The 20,958-nt window shown below is 39.7% G+C and overlaps 1 protein-coding gene across 1 annotated transcript in view; it reads left to right on the forward strand.

Annotated features, from left to right (window-relative positions):
* The window catches only part of brinp1 (bone morphogenetic protein/retinoic acid inducible neural-specific 1), a 161,666-nt gene that overhangs the window by 60,770 nt on the left and 79,938 nt on the right, over nucleotides 1–20,958 (forward strand). Inside the window, exon 3 of the mRNA XM_077244036.1 lies at nucleotides 12,506–12,675. Coding sequence (XP_077100151.1) covers nucleotides 12,506–12,675 — 170 coding nt within the window. The remainder of the gene's footprint in view (nucleotides 1–12,505; nucleotides 12,676–20,958) is intronic.

The raw sequence follows: 20,958 nt of genomic DNA on the forward strand, positions 1-20,958 counted from the left end.
CCGAGTCTTTGAAGGGCCGAGTCCGAGTCAAGACCGAGTCTTTGATGGGTCGAGTCCGAGTCAAGACCGAGTCTTTGAAGGGCCGAGTCCGAGTCAAGAACGAGTCTTTGAAGGGTCGAGTCCGAGTCAAGACCCAGTCTTTGAAGAGCCGAGTCCGAGTCAAGACCGAGTCTTTGAAGGGTCGAGTCCGAGTCAAGACCGAGTCTTTAAAGGGCCGAGTCCGAGTCAAGACCGAGTCTTTGAAGGGCCGAGTCAGAGTCAAGACCGAGTCTTTGAAGGAACAAGTCCGAGACGAGTCCGGGAAAGCAGAAATCAGTCTCGAGACCGGACTCGAGTACTACTGTACATCACTAGTATTAGTCATTTTTGTGTGTGTTTTTGTCATTTTTATGAGTTTATTTTAAAACATGTCTATATAGTTATATGAGTTTTATTTTTTGAGATTTAGTTATTTTAGTTTTTTTTTTATGATGTCATATTTAAGTGAGTTGCATTATTGAAACATGTTTGACCACACGGTTCAAACTGATTTTACTTACAGTATTTTATTTATTTTTACACTTTTACTGCTTCCCATCATGATCATCGTGGGGTGGTGATGGCGCAGTGGATAAGACACATGCCTTTGGTGTGAGAGACCCGGGTTCGAATCCACTGTGAGACACCAATGCGTCCCTGAGCAAGACACTTAACCCCTAGTTGCTCCAGAGGTGTGCGACCTCTGAAATAAAGCAATTGGATAAAAGCGTCAGCTAAATGAGTAAAATGTAAAATGTCATAATGTCTCTGTGTGTCAGGATTGTGTTACTGTAGAGGTCAGAGACACAACGACAGGCCTGAAGTCAGTGTCTCCTGTCAGTCGAGCGCTTTAGAGTGTGTCATTATGTTGGCAGATAAACATGAGCAGAGCAAACACACTTGCAAACACTGCAGAGAGGATGTGTGTGTGTATGTGTGTTGAGCATCTGCGTCCTGTCGTCTTAGAGAGCTATGAACTAAGTATAATAATACGCTCTGTTAGTATATCAGACAAACAAGCAAGCAAAAAACAAACAAACAAACAAGATAGTTTGTTTAAATGTAGTATAGTGGTTCATTGTGATGTTTTTATTTATTTTGAGGGAACATATGAGAGTGTGCACACTAGTTTGTTATATGTGTATACTAATTTAATCAAATGATCTAGCATGGTCACTAAACACTAAACTGCATTTTTTTCAGATACTTTTAGGTCGGTACCAAATAAAATAAAAAATATTATATTATATTATATTATATTCATTCATTCATTCATTTTTTCATTACTCACTTATTTGCATGCATGCGTATACATAACTAAGTGATACGTTTATTTATATTTAAAATGTATATTTAAATTTCTGCATTTCTTCAGATTCTTTTGGAATCTTCAGTTTTTTTAGATACTACCAAAAAGAAAATATCAGAAATATAAATGATGTATGTATGTATTTGTATAACACACACATAACCAAGTGATACACTTTTTTACATTTCAGCATTTTTTTCAGATATCATACTAGGCCAGTGCCAAAAATAAAGATCAAAGACATAAATAAGATATATATATATATATATATATATTTAGTTTTGTTTGTTTGTCTGTTTGTTTGTTTGTGTATGTTGACGGATGCTTAACTTTCTTTGGAATTACAGGTGTATCCTCGTCCTTCAGTGTTGAGCACTGCCGGGCTGGTGTTTGCACTGTTGGTCATTACAGCGTTTATTGGTCATTAAATCCGTATAGAGTTTATTGCAAAGCAAAAAAATAATGAAATGGCGACTCGAATTTCATTACATTTCAGACGCAGCATTCAAGGGAATCCATGAACACCCTTACCCCCTGTCACCTACACGATATGACCATAAAACCCAATGGAAAATCGATATAAGCAATATGCCTGTTCCAGTCCAGAGAACCACAATAAATCACATGCGCTGAATGAACTTAAGGAACGCGAGGCTAATACCTGAGCGCTGCACATAATATCTGTGATTACAAACTGTACGCTATAGAGGCTCGTGTTCAGATATCACAGCCGCTTTATTGTGGACAATGTAATTATACCGTAGCTCAAGGTCAAACAAAGGTTCATTGTTTTTTGTTTGGTGTGGACGTCCTTACATTGATTAATCGGTTGATTAACAGGAAATCTGATTTATTAATGCTGCTTTTAAAGGTCACTCGCATTAGCGTCAGGGTTGCTGTGTGCTGTCGAGATTGAACAATATAGACACAGCTGAAAATAAAGGTCACGAGAATCGAAAGGTTGATGCTAACAGGTTAATCGACAGTCATGGATGTGTAAATACATTAACATGCCTGCAGGACGATTACATTTGTGTTTCAAGACACACAGAAGACATCAGCGATGACTGACGCCTCTACGCCACCGCTTCATATATATATATAACATTATATATGGTTTACGGTTCTCAAAAGCCAGTTAGAAAACCTGCTGATGGGCCTTCATATGCAGCTAATACCGTGTGGCATGTTGCGAAACATAAAACCTCAGTCTCTCTGATTATGATCAATAAGTGTGGTTAAGATCAGTAATGTTGATAGCTATCAAAAATCAAGAATCTGACAACATAAGAACTAGCAGCTATAAATACCAGTATATGTTTAGATTAATGGTCTTATGACCTTTAACCTATTACACGTGACCTTTAGATGACCTTACACCCTGTTAGTGATATGCTAAATCAATCCGTGTGTAAAATAAGTGTTCTTAATAGTGCACAAAATTTTGCAATTTGTCATGTGCAAATGGATTTGTTTTGTGGGCTCTGGTTTATTCTGCACATTTTGCCAACCGTAGTCACCCAGCTTTTCCCATCTATGCTGTTTTGCATACTTGCACCACACATAAACACTGTGGTTGTGTCTCAAATTGTACACTATGCACTATGTATTGAAATGACTTAAGATATTAAAAACTGAAAAAAAAATCAAAATTAAGTGATCTTTGCTTGAAATAAGAACTACAAATAATCTTGTTTTCCCTTTGAATTAAGTTTATTGGTAACATTTCAATGTAACACTTTATTTCACATTTCATTTATGTAACAAATGTTACATGTAGTTACTGAAGTGATAACTATAAATTATGCATAATTACATTCAACTAACCCTAAACCAAACCTATAGTAATACATGTAGTTAATTATTATTACACAGTACTTAAAAGTATGGTTACACTATAACAAGGACACCTTAATATAAAGTGTATCATGCTTTACAATAACATTTCATTTTTTAACATTATTAACTGATTTAAGCTAACATGAACTTACTATGAACAATACTTCTTAATGTTAATTAAAAAATGTACTAATATATTATCAAAATCAAAATCAATTATTTAATAGACCTGCAAAGATTAATACATACTGTAACAAATGTATTGTTCATTATTAGTTGTTAGTTAATGCATTTTTTAACGTTAACTAACGGGACCTTATTGTAAAGTGTTACCGGTTTATTTTTATTTTTCCATATTGGCAGATGTTTCTTGTTTTAAGCATAAACACGCTTAACTTTGATACATTTGTTTTTTCTAGAGAAAACAAAACTTAATGTACTTTTGCTTCTCCAGTAAATGTATCTTGATTAAAGAATGATTAAATATTTGTGCTGGAAAACAAGACGGACATACTGAGGAAGAACATCAGTTTTTGTGCAGTGTAATTTATGCCTAGAGTGCGTGTATTTTTATTAACTAACTTTTAACAAGGATTAATAAATACTGTAACAAATGTATTGCTCATTATTAGTTTTTAATGCATTAATTAGCGTTAACTAACGGGACTATATTGTAAAGAGTTACTGGTTTATTTTTCTTTCCATATTGGCAGACATTCTTACTTGTTTAAGCATAAACTGTATATATACATACATATATATATATTTTATATATATATATATATATATATATATATATATATATATATATATTTTACTGTTTTTCAAATACTTTGTATTTGGACATAGTACTCTTTTGAAATACCGTTTTTCGCAGACTATAATAGTAGGGAAGTATTCAATGCAGCGTTGGTTTACGCAGATGATCTTCTCCGCTGGTTTTTGGATCCGCAGATGCTGAATATATATATATATATATATTATTATTATTATTATTATTTTGTTGTTGTTATGTTTCTGCAGTAAATGTATCTTGATTTAAGAATGATTAAATACTTGTGCTGGAAAACAAGACAAAAAAACTGAGGAAGGTAGTAATGTTACCTTCACACTGACTGTATGCTGTCTGTTAAGGGAACCCACTACGGATTGTAACAGAGCAACGGTGGAGCTTTTGAGTGCTAAAGATAGAATGAGAGAGAGAGAGAGAGAGAGAGAGAGAGAGAGAGAGAGAGAGAGAGAGAGAGAGAGAGAGAGAGAGAGAGAGAGAGGAGAGAGAGAGAGAGAGAGAGAGAGAGAGAGAGAGAGAGAGAGAGAGAGAGAGAGAGAGAGAGAGAGAGGAGAGAGAGAGAGAGAGAGAGAGAGAGAGAGAGAGAGAGAGAGAGAGAGAGAGAGAGAGAGAGAGAGAGAGAGAGAGAGAGAGAGAGAGAGAGAGAGAGAGAGAGAGAGAGAGAGAGAGAGAGAGAGAGAGAGAGAGAGAGAGAGAGAGAGAGAGAGAGAGAGGAGAGAGAGAGAGAGAGAGAGAGAGGAGAGAGAGAGAGAGAGAGAGAGAGAGAGAGAGAGAGCGAGAGATTTTGCTGCCGGTGTTTGTCCGTGTAAACACAGAGCTGGTGTTTCCGTGCCGTTACTCTCTGAGCAGATATTCCTCTGCTGTCCTAGTCAATGAGTTATTTAGGAAAAGGTCAGAGGCGCTTTGCAAAAATCAATCCCAGCTGCTTCTCCCACTCGACTCCAGTGGAGAACAAATCTTTGCCATCGAGTCCTGAGACTGAAAGAGAGTGAGACAGTTTGACACTGTAAGCAAAATTCTCTCTGCGACAGTGTGTGAAGTGAGTCACTGATGCACACTGTGTCTCCATCATGTCAGTTCTCACACACTAGGAAGTCCACGCTGAAGAAGCATGTTGAGAAAATGACATGATGGCTGCATGAACCACAGCGCTCAAAATGATGCCCGTATGAAAGCTGGCAAGCTCAGTGCCACGACTTTATAAAGCATGACAACAAGTCTTGAAATGTAGAGTTGTCATCTCAGTATCGTTTTCCTGTAAAGGAATGGTGAAAATCATTTAGTCATCTTCATATTATTCCAGACCCGATTGACGACAGGATGATATATTTCAGGATGTCAATAGTGTAAATGTTTAATTGTTAGATATCGACATATTTCCTTTTAACTCTTTCTGCATGATGAGAATGACCTAGATGACAGAAACCATCTTTGGATGATAATTGGATTTTTTAGTTTGGCTTGTGTCCCATTCGATTACATGGAGAGGGTGGGATTAATGACCTCTCCTCATAGACTGTAAAAAAATATCGGCGTAGTGTGTGTGACGTCACCCGTAGTGTTTCAGAAGAGCGTTTTTTTTAAGACCAAAGTGGGCGGAGCCAGCCGTCGCCATCTGGGCCGCGCGTCACTCCTCGATAACGGCTAGTAGTGACATCAGCGGCAATCCACCTGTCACTCAAGTGGCCACGCCCTTAATTATGCAGAACTTTAAGGCTTAATATAATTTAAACTTATAAAAGTTTATAAAGTTATAAAAAAAATCACCCCTGTCACAGTCGTCATGAAGGGCAAATTTAGCGATATAGACCAAAACCACTTTTTGCACCAGACTCTAAACACATTTTTTTCTGCTGTAAAGTTGGGCATTTTAGCATGGGGGCCTATGGGATTGAGTCTCTTCTGCAACCGGTCTCTAGTGGCCAGTCGATGAACTGCAGTTTAAGTCACTTCAGTGTTGGATTCAAGAGAGAGACCGAAAGTTTTACTGTTTTTTGAATACTTTGTATTTGGACATAGTACTCTTTTGAAATACCGTTTTTCGCAGACTATAATAGTAGGGAAATATTCAATGCAGCGTTGGTTTACGCAGATGATCTTCTCCGCTGGTTTTTGGGTCCGCAGATGCTGTTCTATTTCAGAAGATGCGTAACAGCGCCACCTACCGTATAACCATGAAAACATCTCAGGGTTTCGTATGTAACCCGAGCTAGATGCAGTGTCATTGCATTGATGCTATGGGAATGTCTTCAGGATCAACACAATGACGCAGCGTCGCAGTTCCCTCAAAAAGAAATGTGGATTGCCGGAAAACCTCATAAATGGTGGGGAAGCGTTGTCATAAATGACAGAAAATCATGCTAATGGTGCGGAAACAGTTACGACATTTGTGCTGTAATACAAGTTTTCTGAAATGTCATGTTTACATATGGAAATTAGACTTCCCTTACGAAGGGAACTCAACGATGCGTCCATCGACGCCATGGGAACGCCCCCAGCGTGACTGCGTCTGAAGCATCTATGTCAACTAGTCCAATGGAAAGAATGAGCGTCACGGGCGGGTGACGTCATGACCAGGATATGATAAAAGCACATCCGGTGCAAACCGGCATTAGCTTCTGTTGCCTCAGCAAGCGATCTGTGTCAAACTGTCTGTTATATTTACTGTTGTCTGTCTGATATATATATTTATGGAAACTAAACAATTGCACAAACTCTGTGTTCTCCCTGCTCGCGCTATTTAACGAGTAGGGACACACACGAGCTTTGTGTGATGGGTTTGGGAGTAGAGCATGCGGTATCAGCCTCCGAGGGGGCTGATTGCCAACATTGTGAGAAGCTTTCGCTTCGCATGCTCCGCTCCCGCCTGTCACTTTTCGAGGAAAGTGGCCGGGCTCGCAATTCTCAGGGTGACAGGTCCCGCGTCTGCCGAGGCAGCGCGGAGAATGCATTCCTGTGGATCGCGAATAGGATCTCTTTACGGGGTTGGAGACGGGTCCGCGGATCTTATCTCCTCCCTTTCCACGAGGGATCCAGTGCTCTCTCGCCGGTCTCGGAAGCCCGCGCTGCGGTCTCTTCCGCCCGGGGAGAGAGAGAAATCAATGCTTCAGTGCTCTACCTCCGAGGAGGTAGATGTGCTGGGCATTGAAAGTGACACAATCATGGGGGAAGTGAATTTGCCATCTCTTTCCCCAGCGTATGAGAAATATATATAACCTATATATATATATATATATATATATGATAGTTTATATATTATATATAAAATAAAGTGAATATATATATAAAATATATATATAAAAATAATAAGCTGGTGGAAGTGTTTACTAAGGCTGTAGATAAATTAAATATTTATGGCCAGCAGAAATAAGGGGGCACTCGTCCTAAAAATAAAATAGATTAAACGAGTTTCCTTCCCTCTGTTTTTCCACCTCCATCACGGGGCCTTCCATTTTTCCCGATCTGCACAGCGAGCTGTCTAGATCATGGAAAAAGCCTTACTCCTCTTGTCTTTTAGCCCCCACATTCATGTATATTCAGATATTTGGGGGTTAAGAGGGTATGGCTATGGGGCAATACCCCGGGTAGAACAGACGCTTGCGAGCTATCTGTCTCCCGGTTCAGTATTGTACCTGAAGGCGTCGGCTTCTCTCACTAAACCATTAAAGAAAACTATTTTTTAATCTAGTGGGAAAAGCATATATGGCAGTGGGTCTAGCATGGGCCTGCTTGCACACCATAGCAGTGCTACAAGCATATCAGGCTGACCTGCTGCGGTATTTGGACAGAAGTGAGGGAGTTTGGCCCGATGGGGTTTGAGAACTCCGTCGGGCCACAGATTTATCTCTCAGGGATGGCAGCCCTTGTGGTCACTGAGAGACACCTCTGGCTCAATTTGATGGGAATCATAGAGAAAGATACAAGATAATCTCTCCCTCGCTATGTCCAACCCCCTGGGGCTGCTGGGCGTGAGCAGCTCCAGCCGTCTAGTTTCTCATACACAACACAGCAGCCAAAGCCTTCAAAGCAGAAGCCGGATCCGAGGACCGTTCTTCACGCTGAGAAGGCTGCGGCTCAAAAGAAAAAAAGGTCCTGATGTTCACGCATCAGGCCTGTGAGGACAGCCCCGACCGAAGTGGAGCGGTGTACACCTCATTTTACGGTGCCCGTTCCATTTCGGGGTCCTCACGAGACCGTTCTGCCAACCCTGCCACCCTCGGTGCTTCAGGGCGCAGCGGTCTCCAGCGAGTCGCTGATGCTATGCTGCGGCACAGCATCGGTTTCGCGCCCTCTGAGGGGGGCCTTAGAGCGGCCAGTTCAGGTAGTTCCTGCCATTATGTTTCAGGCTCCGGAATTGGCTGTCTCGATAACACCAGAGACCAGCCTCGAGAGGCTGGTTCCCTTAGTAAATTTTCTGGCAGCGTGGAAGCTTCTGCCGAATATTTCTCATTGGGTCCTGCAGATTGTAGAGAAAGGATACAGAATCCAGTTTGGTTCTCGTCCTCCTCGTTACAACGGGGTGCTGCCCACAGTGGTGCATCCCGAGCAGGCTCTGGTAATGGAGCAAGAGGTAAAGGCCCTGTTAGCAAAGGAAGCTATAGAGCAGGTGTACTCACCCGACATTGCGTCGGGTCTTTACAGTCGTTATCTCATTGTTCCAAAAAAGGATGGAGAGCTGCGTCACATACTAAATCTTCGTCTGTTGGAGTGTTTGGTGCTGGAACTCAATTCCAAAATGCTGACACTCAAACAGATCGTGACTCAAATCAGATCCGAGGACTGGTTTGTCACGATAGATCTAAAAGACGCATACTTCCATATCTCCATCCTCCCTCAGCACAGGAGGTTCCTGAGGTTTTCTTTGGGGCAAAGAACACCAGTATCAGGCACTTCCTTTCGGTCTAGCTCTATCACCCCGCACATTCACGAAGCGTGTAGACGCAGCTCTGGCCCCGCCAGGCTGCAGTGCATATGCATTATGAATTGCATAGATGACTGGCTGATTCTAGCGGAATCAGAACAGTTAGCGGTTCGGCACCGAGGTGTCGTTCTCGCTCCTATGCAGATGTTGGGGTTGAGGCTCAATGCCAAGAAGAGTGTGCTTTCTCCAGTACAGAGAACCACTTTCCTTGGTGTGGTATGGGATTCAGTGACGATGCGGGCCACTCTGTCGCCCGTTCGTGTAGCTGCTATCCTAACAGCCACAAAAGAGCTGAGGCTAGGCCAGTCACGCACTGTAAAACAGTTAGAGAGACTGTTGGGTCTTGTGACAGCAGCGTTCAACGTGATAACTTTTGGCCTGCTGTACATGAGACCTTTACAGTGGTGGCTCAGGACCAGAGGGTTCTCCCCGAGGGGAAACCCACTTCGTATGATCAAGATCACGCGGCGGTGTCTCCGCACCTTGGTTATATGGAGGAAACACTGGTTCTTAACCCAGGGTCCGGTGTTGGGAGCTCTTTGCCATCGAGTTGTGATCTCGACAGATGCTTCCCTCACCGGCTGGGGAGCGGTATTGGAAGGCCGCTCAGCTCAGGGCTTGTGGAGGAGTCATCATCTCTCTTGGCACATGAATTGCCTAGAGATGATGGTCGTCTTCAATGCGTTGAGACATCTCCTCCCAGACCTGAGGGGCCATCATGTGTTGTTCTGGTGACTGTTAGGCCTCAGGGCAGCAGCGTCCAATGTGATACCCTTTGACCTGCTGTACGTGAGACCTTTACAGAGGTGGCTCAGGACCAGAGGGTTCTCCCTGAGGGGAAACCCACTCCTTACGATCAAGATCACGCGGCAGTATCCCCGCGCCTTGGTTATATGGAGGAAACTCTGGTTCTTGACCCACAGACAACACGTTGGTGGCCTCTTATTTTGGTCCCTCAAGAAATTACGCTGTCTGAGGGCAGTGTATATTCCGGGGGGGGCCAGAATATTGGAGCAGACACCCTGTCGAGGCAGGGGCTGAGGCCAGGGGACTCCACCCCGAGGCGGTGGAGCAAATATGGGAGTTTTACGGCCAGGCAGAAGTGGATTTGTTCTCGTCTCAGCATACGACGCACTGTCCACTCTGGTTATCCCTCACTCAACCAGTCCCCTCGGGGCTGGATGCTATGGTGCAGACGTGGCCGAGGCTACGTCTGTACGCATTTCCCTCCGTTGCTCTGCTCCCAGGAGTTCTGGAGTGAATCCGCCAGGATGGAATAAGCCTATTTAGTAGCACCACCCTGGCCGAGCTGAATTTGGTTTGCGGACCTAATTTTTCTCCTCGACGGACCTCCCTTGGAGGTCCCGATCAGGAGAGACCTTCTGTCTCAGGCAGGGGATGCAATATTGCACCCCCGGCAGGGGATTTGGGAACTGTGGGTTTGGCCTCTGAGGGGGCCCAACTCATAGAGAGTGGTCTCTCAACCGAGGTTGTTTAGACCATTCTAAGCTCCAGAGCTCCCGCTACGAGGAAACTATATTCACTATTTCGAGAGTTTTTCACTTCTTGGTGTTACCAGCGTCAGTGGGATCCGGTTAACTGTTCAGTAAACACAGTATTCGAGTTTCTGCAAGAACGCTTTGTATCAGGTCTATGTCCTTCCACGCTTAAGGTATAATATGTGTGGCGGCCATTGCGGCTTTCCACGCCCTGGTGGGTAGTACATTTTTGGGTCGAGACCCCCTGATCACTCGTTTCCTTCGTGGCACTTTGAGGCTGAGGCATGCAACTTGCACTAAGGTGCTGGCTTGGGACCTTGCAATAGTTCTAGTAGGCCTATCTGGGGCTCCCTTCGAGCCCTTAGATTTGGTCTCAGAGAAGTTCCTTTCTTTTAAGACTATTTTCTGCTAGCTATTTCGTCCCTATAAGAGTCAGACCTTCAGGCCCTTTCGGTCCCCACCTGCCTTGAGTGCACCGGGATGGCCAAGGCAATCTTACCCGAAACATGGATATGTTCCAAAGGTGCCTACCATTATTCCGAGGCCTATTGTGCTGCAGGTTTCTGTCCTCCCCCATTTTTCGGACCAGGAAAAGCTGAACCTCTTGTGCCAGTGCGAGCACTGGACACTTATGTTCATCGGACTTCTCTGTCGAGAAAATCCAACCTATTGAGCATATAGATAGTCGAGACTATTCTTCTTGCTTGTGAGTCTTCTGGCCAACCATTTGGTGGTCAGGGCTCATTCCACTAGGAGTATGGCTTCTAAGCGTATTATCTGGAGTTCTCTCCAAGACGATTGTGATGCGGCGGGCTGGTCCTCACTGCTCACATTCATGAGGTTTTACAGCTTGGACCTGGATGCTGCCCCAGGATCCCAGGTGCTTGGTGCAGTGTGACAACAGGCTGACACTCAGGCATTTGAAAGTCTGGCGCTTTGGGTATTCTCGTTCCCATGGCGTCGATGGACGCATCGTTGAGTTCCCTTCGTAAGGGAACGTCTCAGGTTACTATTGTAACCATAGTTCCCTGAGAACAGGGAACGAGACGATGCGTCACCCTGCCATACTTCCTGCATCCCTGTGATCGGCTTGCTTCGGCAATTTTCGAAGCTAATGCCGGTTTGCACCGGATGTGCTTTTATCATATCCTGGTCATGACGTCACCCGCCCGTGACGCTCATTCTTTCCATTGGACTAGTTGACATAGATGCTTCAGACGCAGTCACGCTGGGGGCGTTCCCATGGCGTCGATGGACGCATCGTCTCGTTCCCTGTTCTCAGGGAACTATGGTTACAATAGTAACCTGAGACGATTATCTAATTAAAAATCCCTCAATTTGCATAACAGAAATCTGAACATTGGATAAAGCCAGGTTCAAAATTCTTGTTTGATTGTCACATTAAAGGTTTTAACCGAGGGGATTTTGGATTTCTTCTTTAGTCACAGCTTAAATCAGAAAATACTCAGAATACAGACAGAAACAAATACATTCTCACCATGTTTTTGGTGAATTATATACGGACAAACCTCTGTAAAAAACCCTTCAGAATATAGATTTCGGTGTTTGTAAAGCTGCTAAAGTGGAGATTTCAGACTCAAACTCACTGGCTTTAAAGATATGGATTGTAATTGAAATTTACAGTGTCTAAGTGCAATAAAATAAAGAGTTAAATGTGTATTTTGGATGTCTTCTTTCCACTAGCCTGAAAGAAAAAAAACGGCCATTGCATGAAAAATCAATGGTTTTGCATGTTATATCTCACAATTCTGACTTTATATTTCCCAATTGCGTGTTATAAGTATAAAAGTCATTTAAAAGTATAAAAGTATACAAGTCAGAATTGCGATATATAAACTCACAATTTTAAGATAAAAGGCCGCTGTTATCTTTTACAATGTTTATGTTAGCCATTATTTGCTGAGCAGGTTTGATTTTGCATTGATGCAACCAATGAGTGTCTTGATGTCAACTTTGAATTGAATGAGAAGAAAGTAAGTCCAATGGAATGCGATGGAGTAAATGCTGACAGAATTGCTCTTCTGTGAATGTGATATTTGAACTCTTGGCATCTGAACGAGGGGAAGTGAAGTCTTGCGTTAACTGACCATATTGCTCTGTGCCATTAGGTGAGGAAGCTCTCACCATGTACATGGCCAAGAACAAGCTGGACCGGAAGATGGTCAACGCCACCCAAGGAGTCGAGGCACTTCACCAGCTCGCCTCCTCGTACTTCATCGACCGCGACGGCACCATGCGCAAACTCCACGAGATCCAGATCTCCAGCAACGCCATCAAGGTAAGAAAGAGTCAAGAGTCCTTTAAGGCAAGACACGTTTATTTACACTGCAAAAACGCTTTTGTTACTCAGTATTTTTGTCTTGTTTCCAGTCCAAATATCTAAAACATTAAATCAAGATTCATTTACTAAAGTAGTAAAATGCTATAAGGTATTATGTCTTAAGGTAAAAAACAAAATGAAGGGAGTTTTTGCTTAAAACAAGAAAAATGATATGCCAATGTGGTAAGAAAAATAATCTTGTTTCCATTTGAATCATTCCCATTGGCAGATAATTGTCCTCGTTTTAAGCAAAAACTCACTTCATTTCGATTTTTTTCTCCTATAAAACAAGAAATAATGTAATTTTACTCATCAAGTAAATGCATCTTGATTGATTTCATACACTATGGCAATTCAAAGTGCTTTACACAGAAAGGAATTAAAAAAAATCACAAAATAAAAGCAAGGAAAATCAAAACAGTTATAAAATGAATTAAAAGAGTAAAAATATGATACATAGATAAACTTCTCATCTGGCAAAACACTGGTGTATCATATTTTTCACAACCCCCAGTTTTACTCTGAGAATTTCCAACATGATCTCACAGCAATTCGTACGAATTTTACAAGGTGGCTAATTCATACGAATTCATATGACCTAACTCGTACGAATTACTAAGAGTTTTGCCAAATCGTACATATTTTGGGAGTTGCCCAATTTGTATGAATTCGTACGAATGACCTACACCTGACCCCGCCCCTAAAACTACCCGTCACGTGTGTTTAGACAAATCGTATGTATTAGCCACGTTTTAATCACTCGTTTGAATTCGTACGAATTGGTCGTGATATAGCGCTGGGTTTTCACATGGTGATCACACTGAGTCTGTGGTGTTCTTGCGGCGCGCCTTAGAAAATCTATTGGACGTCTCCGATAGACCTGATTTTTCCAACACAGGCTCATTGGAAAAACGTTCCTATGGCAGCATATTGGCAAAACAAAAAATACGTACCAGTACATACATATCACTGCAGTTTTTAAAAGAAATGAACACTGAAGGCAGTAAAACAGCAAGCACTTTTAATCGTTTTCACACACAATTATGATTACAGGGGAATATAATGGAGAAATAAAGACTTGGTTTCATGCGGCTCCTTGCACAATTATGTCATGACCTCAAAACACTTTTCAACGTAGTGCATGATTTGTAAACGAATATATTTTGGAGTTTGCATCACTCAACCAGCTCCATATCTATCGTACCAAGTCACGATATAAGAGCTCAAAGTTCAAAATCAAGCTAAATTGTCATGATTACGATTACGTTTTAATGACGCATTTGCTTTCGATAACACTATCGGGTAGGTTTAGCGTATAGTGTAGGTGTACGTTATTTTAAAATGTAATTGAGGATTAATTTTTTAGCGCCACTCGCTGGACATTTCAATTCAGAACTGCGGTGAAACGTACAAACTGTGACGTAATAAAACGTTGCAATATTCACGTTCATCTGTTCCGGAAAAACTAAACACGCTTTTAGCGCGACTCACTGGACATTTCACTTTGAAGGCCCTATCACACACCTGGTGCAATGCAGCGCCAAGCGCGACGCAAGTGTGTTTTGCTAGTTTCAGCCCGACGCAGTTTTCATTTTCACGTCCTGTGCCACGTTGTTTAAATAGCAAATGCATTTGCGGCCATTGGCTGCTGGTCTGAGAACGAGGTGTGTGTTCAGGCGCATTGTTGAAGCGTTGCTATTTTGAGGAACTGAAATAGACTGTATATATTTATTTTGTTATATAAAGAGCGCGTTAGTAATGTGCGCCTATAGGCGGGTTCACAACGCGCATTCACTCTGCTTATTACACACACACACACACACACACACACACACACACACACACACACACACACACACACACACACACACACACACACACACACACACACACACACACACACACACAGCTTTAAGTCTTTCCGCTTGCAAAAAATAGCGAATCCGTCATGGAGCGAGAGCAACTGGCTATAAAAGGGAATGAGACTCTGATTGGTTTATTACACGTTACGCCCAAAACACACCCATTACTCATTAAGAGAATAGAGACCGACCATTTTTCCCGTCGTTAAAGTAGCAAAAGTGGATTCGGACACGCCATAAGTGCAGTTACGCCGTGCGCTTTAGACCATGAGCTTATATCCTTAAAATAAGGCTCTGAAACTGTCGCAAAACGTGGACGAAGCAACGTTTTTTGCTCTTTGCATAGGTACGATTTTCGAATGAGCCTGGGCTGGATTTTTCCCTAAGATCGGACAGGAGGACATTTAGGACTGACTCACGGGTAACCTCGGGTTCACCATCCCATCAGTCGGCACCCCAAAAGATTAGTTTGTAAGCTCTAGGAATGGAAAGAAACATCCTCGTCCTCCTCCATTATCCATCTGTCCGTTGAGCTTTTTCTCGCTGGAGTTGACAGGCGTCTGAAGAGCTTCTGGCACACAGGGCTTGAGGAAGCAAGAAGTCAAGCATGAGAAAATTAAACAGAATTGACAATAGTTGCTGAGTCAGGACGACAGAAAGAAGCCAACGCAGCACTTTCTCGTAGACACAGACAGACCTCAGAACGACTGACCTGACCGACGACAGCTCCTCTACATGTGCTTCGGCTCATTTATGCTCACCACTGGTTCATCAGCGCACTTGAGTGTGTTTGGGTGTCTGTATTAAATCCATTGTGAAAAAGAAGTGTGCTTAGTTGTATTTAATGTGCACTTAAAGTGTACTTCAGTAGGCTAGTTTAAAAAAAAATTGTACTTGCAGATAATGTAATATATTAATGAAATTAAAGAGTTCACTTAATGAGAGTACACTTCTGTCTCAAGTACACTTTTATATATTTTAATTGAACTAAATTGCAACTTTATCACTGCAAATATGTAATTCGAAATGTTTAAATACATGATTAAAGTATGTTTAGTTCACCATAAATGCTTGTCGGTACATTCAGCACTGCAGTGCACTTTAACCATATTTCAAAGACAATAGAATTATTTATAAAATTAGATGTACTTAAATCCTATTTAAGTGGGTCGAAAACTATGGAAGCTTGTTTCCGTCACAGAATGAAAAATAAAAAACAGGTAAATGTGACTTTATCTCATAATGTAGACTTTTATTTCTCACAATTGTGAGTTTACATCTCGCAGTTCTGACTTTTTATCTCAGAATTGCGTGATATAAAGTCGCAATTGTGAGATAAAAAGTAGCAATTATCTTTTAAAATGTTTTTTTTTCCTGTGGCGGAATCAAGCTTCCATCAACACTCTAAAGTTCAACTAATTGCATTTAATATAAATTTAAACTATAATATATTTTCATGTAATTGCAATTAACATACAGTTAAGTGTCAAAAAACATTATATTCAGTTTGCACAATACAAAAAAAAGTATATTATTTCTGTAATATGCATTCTTTTTTTAAAGAGATGTGGCCTACATCTTTTTCCACAAGGGATGTTATAGTGAAATTATGCATAGTTTGAAATAGAATGTGCATAGTAAATATTCAGACACAACACAAAGAAGAATGCATCTATTTATAGAAAACAATTAATATGTTTGTGTATGAAGCTGTATCTAAAACAATGGAACTCTATGATAGGTCCTTATTTAGATAGCAAGATAAATGTGAATTTGTATGTGTGTGTGTTCTTCTGAGTCACGTTGCAGACAGGAAACGATTTGTGCATTCAGGAATAGGCTGAGTCTGACACACACACACACACACACACACACACACACACACACACACACACACACACACACACACACACACACACACACACGTGCGCGCTATGGATGGGCGCCCCCTGCACCCCCCTAAATCCTGCAGATTGACGCTCAGTGAAGTTACTGGCACAGAGAAGCTGTGAATGTGAAACTGAGTGTCTACAAAAAAACACTGCATCCTTATACATGCAACAAACACACATTGACTGAATATGTTATTATCAAATCAGATTTCTATGGAAGCTTAGGGTTAGCTAAAAAGGTAATTCACAATTCAGATTTTTTTATCAAGTTTGCATCTCTTGCAATTCTTAAAAACAAACAGAGCATAATTATAGGTTATAAACTCGGAATTTCAAGTCAAAATTGCCAGATATAAACTTTAATCGTTTTAATCCTTAATTTTTTTTAAGGAGCATACATTCATATATTTTTAAGATATATATTTTTTCAAATAGTTGCAATATATCAATCTCTATATTTTGACATTACAGTAATGAGAATGCATGGTTGGTGTTTTTTTATTTTTTTACATAATGATAATGATAAGAATACTTAAGCAGAATAAAAATTATATAAAAAAAAAAAAACTTGATTCACTTTAGGAAGTATTTGTGAGGCATGGCGTCAAAATTGTAAGATATAAACTGTCAATTCTGAGAAAAAAAATAATGAATTGTGAGATAAAATTTTTTTTACATTCCATGGTGGAAATCAGCTTAGATATATTTCATTATTATATTTTTAGAACTTAATTATATACTAAAGATAATACTTAAGATTTTCCATGAAAGAAACGTAAGCTTCTTGAGCTGAAATGTATGCATTTTAAAAATACATTTTAGATATATAAATATAAATATATCAGTTGTTATATTCTAACATTATAGTAATAAAAATGTTTGGTTTTTTTTTGCATTTGACAATTAGCTAAGAATACTTAAGCAGAATTATAACATGATTTACTCTAGGAACTATTTTAATATTTGTAGAGATCCCCAAAGGGAAGGTTTGCTCACTTCTAAGGACACTTTGTGCTCAAAAACAGAGCTAAATAAACTCACACTCACTGGGTTTTCAAACACACACATCATGACAGCGTGACGTCAGGCTTCACTCTCTGGAGGCCTGAAACGCGTGACGTGTGTCAGCTAGCCTCTCTCTTACCCCGGCCCGCCGTGAGGGGACGTGTCCTGCACACTTCAGTGTGTAATTGGAGGGTTTGCAGCAGACAAATGAACAGTGAGAGGGTGGGAAACGGCCTCCCAGCGAAGCCTCTGCTATATTTATCAGTGTCTCCTGCAGCCTGAAGATCTAGTGCACTTAAATCACTGAGAAGACGCCCATAAGCCCTGATGTTTTAACTCTCGCTGTGGAGTCAAGTCACCTCAGTTCATCAATCGTCTTTGAAGGGACATTTTTAAAGGAGTAGTTCATGCAACAATGAAAATCATGTCATTTACTTCCCTTACAATTCTGATTAAAGTGATGTATTTCAGTTCTTACTAGTAACAATTCCAATTAGAGAGGTCTGCAATTCAAATCTAACTAGTAACAATTCAATTAGAGAGCTGTAATTCAATTCTGACTAGTAACAATTCCGATTAGAGAACTCTGAAATTCAATTCTAACTATAACAATTAAATTAGAGAGGTCTGAAATTCAATTATTTCTACTAACAATTCAATTGGAGAGCTGTAATTCAATTCTTACTAGTTACAATTCAATTAGAGAGATCTAAAAATAAATTATTTCTTGTAACAATTCAATTAGAGAGCTGTAATTCAAATCTTTCTAGTTACAATTCTGATTACAGATCTCTGAAATTCAATTATTTATAGTAACAATTAAATTAGAGAGATGAATTTTCAATTATTACTAGTAACAACTCTGATTAGATAGTTATAATGTAATTATTACTAGTATCAATTCAATTAGGGAGATACAATTCAATTCTTTCTAGTAACAATTCAATTAGAGAGCTCTGTCATTTAATTCTTACTAGTAACAATTCAGATTAGAGAGCTCTGCTATTCAATTATTACTAGTAACAATTTCAGAGTTATATTTTAATTCTTACTAGTAACAATTCTGATCAGAGAACTCTGAAATTCAGTTATTTCTAGTATCAATTCTCACTAGCAACATTTTTTATTAATGTGCTCTGTAATTCAATTTTTACTAGCAACAATTCAGATTAGTGAGCTTTGATTCAATTCTTACTGATAATTATAATTAGAGAACTCTCTAATTCAGTTTGTACTAGTAACAATTCAGATTAGAGAGATGTAATTCAATTCTTAAGGGCCTTTCACACTAAGCATGATTAAATTACGTGAATGCATGACGCTATGATGCTCTTGAATCGAAACCAGGTGCGATCAATCAATTAGATTGTCCAATTAAATTTGAGCTTAACTAAGCCAACTTAACTTAGAGTGGTTTTGAAAACCTGTGTAAACACAGAAGAAAAGTATTCCGGAAGAGAGTAGAGAATGTTAAGTTCTTGTTATCATTGGTGTCTAATAATAGAATTATTCTTACAAGTTCTTTATACAGATTATCATTTCTATTCATTTTATACTAAATTATGCAATATGAAGATCTTGGAACAGCGTACAGAGCGATGTTTTGTTCCAAGCGTGTCTGTTATGAGTTAGAGGTTCATTCTAGAGCTGTCAATCATATTAACTGATCATATTCCTGGCCTTGCGAATGACGATAACAATTCAGATTAGAGAACTCTCTAATTTAACTCATAATAGTAACAATTCTATGGAAGCTTGTTGCAACAGAATGAAAAATAAAAAAGGTAATTGCGACTTTTTATCTCACAATACTGACTTTATTTCTCAGAATTGCGAGATATAAAGTCAGAATTGCGAGATATAAAGTCAGAATTGCGTGATATAAAGTCAGAATTGCGAGATATAAAGTCAGAATTGCGAGATATAAAGTCAGAATTGCGAGATATAAAGTCAGAATTGCGAGATATAAAGTCAGAATTGCGAGATATAAAGTCAGAATTGCGTGATATAAAGTCGCAATTGCGTGATATAAAGTCAGAATTGCGAGATATAAAGTCAGAATTGCGTGTTATAAAGTCAGAATTGTGAGATATAAAGTCAGAATTGTGAGATATAAAGTCAGAATTGCGAGATATAAAGTCAGAATTGCGTGATATAAAGTCAGAATTGCGAGATATAAAGTCAGAATTGCGAGATATAAAGTCAGACTTGCGTGTTATGAAGTCAGAATTGTGAGATATAAAGTCGCAATTGCGTGTTATAAAGTCAGAATTGTGAGATATAAAGTCGCAATTGCGTGTTATAAAGTCAGAATTGCGTGATATAAAGTCGCAATTGCGTGTTATAAAGTCAGAATTGCGTGATATAAAGTCGCAATTGCGTGTTATGAAGTCAGAATTGTGAGATATAAACTATTCTGAGAGGAAAAAAGTCTGTCTTTTTCCCCCCATAGAATTGGACTTTATAACTCGCAATTGCGAGTTTATATCTCACAATTCTGACTTTATATCTCACAATTCTGACTTCATAACACGCAATTGCGACTTTATATCACGCAATTCTGACTTTATAACACGTAATTGCGACTTTATATCTCACAATTCTGACTTTATAACACGCAATTGCGACTTTATATCATGGAATGCTGACTTTATATCTTGCAATTCTGAGAAATAAAGTGAGAATTGCGAGATGTAAACTCGCAATTGTGAGAAAAAAAGTCAGAATTTTTAGATAAAAAGTCGCAATTATTATTATTATTTATTTATTTAGTGGCGGAAACAAGCTTCCATACAATTCTGATTAAAGAGCTATCTAATTCAGTTATATATATTACTTATATAGTAACAATTGAATTAGACAGATCTCTCTCTGTATTTGTTACTAGTTAGAATGGAATTAGAGAGCTCTATAATTCAATTCTTACTAGTAAAATGCAATTATGACAACTAAAGCTTTTTGTAGCCATTTAAGATTCTCCTAACCAAAAAAAAAAGAAAAAAAAAGAAAGAAATAAAAAACACACACATGATGACAATGCACATGAAATGCCTAAATTGAAACACACACACATGAAATGCCTAAAATGAAACACACACACAAATGAAATGCCTATTATCTCTGTAAAAAAAAAGAAAAAGAGAAAGTCATGTGTTTGAGATGACACAGGTAAATAAATGATGACTGCGTGTTTGGGTGAACTATTGCTTTAGGCTCCGGTCTCGACATGCCATCCTCGATGTTTTGAGAATGTTTCGTTTGTTAAATGAAAACAATTCTAGACAAAACCAATCATGAAATGCCTAGTGAACCTTGAAGCTGATAGTCCAGTTTTCCTTTTATATATGTATAATATATTGCATACGAGCGCTAGAAAACAACCCTGCCTGAATTTAGCGCTGCTAGATGTGTTGCCTTGATCTGGAGGGTTCACTGATAGAGCCTGAACTCATTACAGAAACGCTGAAATACAGCAAACACAA

This window comes from Siphateles boraxobius, unplaced genomic scaffold (assembly GCF_051911475.1).
Source record: "Siphateles boraxobius isolate OS27281-9 unplaced genomic scaffold, OSU_SipBor_1 259, whole genome shotgun sequence".
NCBI classification, from domain to species: Eukaryota; Metazoa; Chordata; class Actinopteri; order Cypriniformes; family Leuciscidae; genus Siphateles; species Siphateles boraxobius.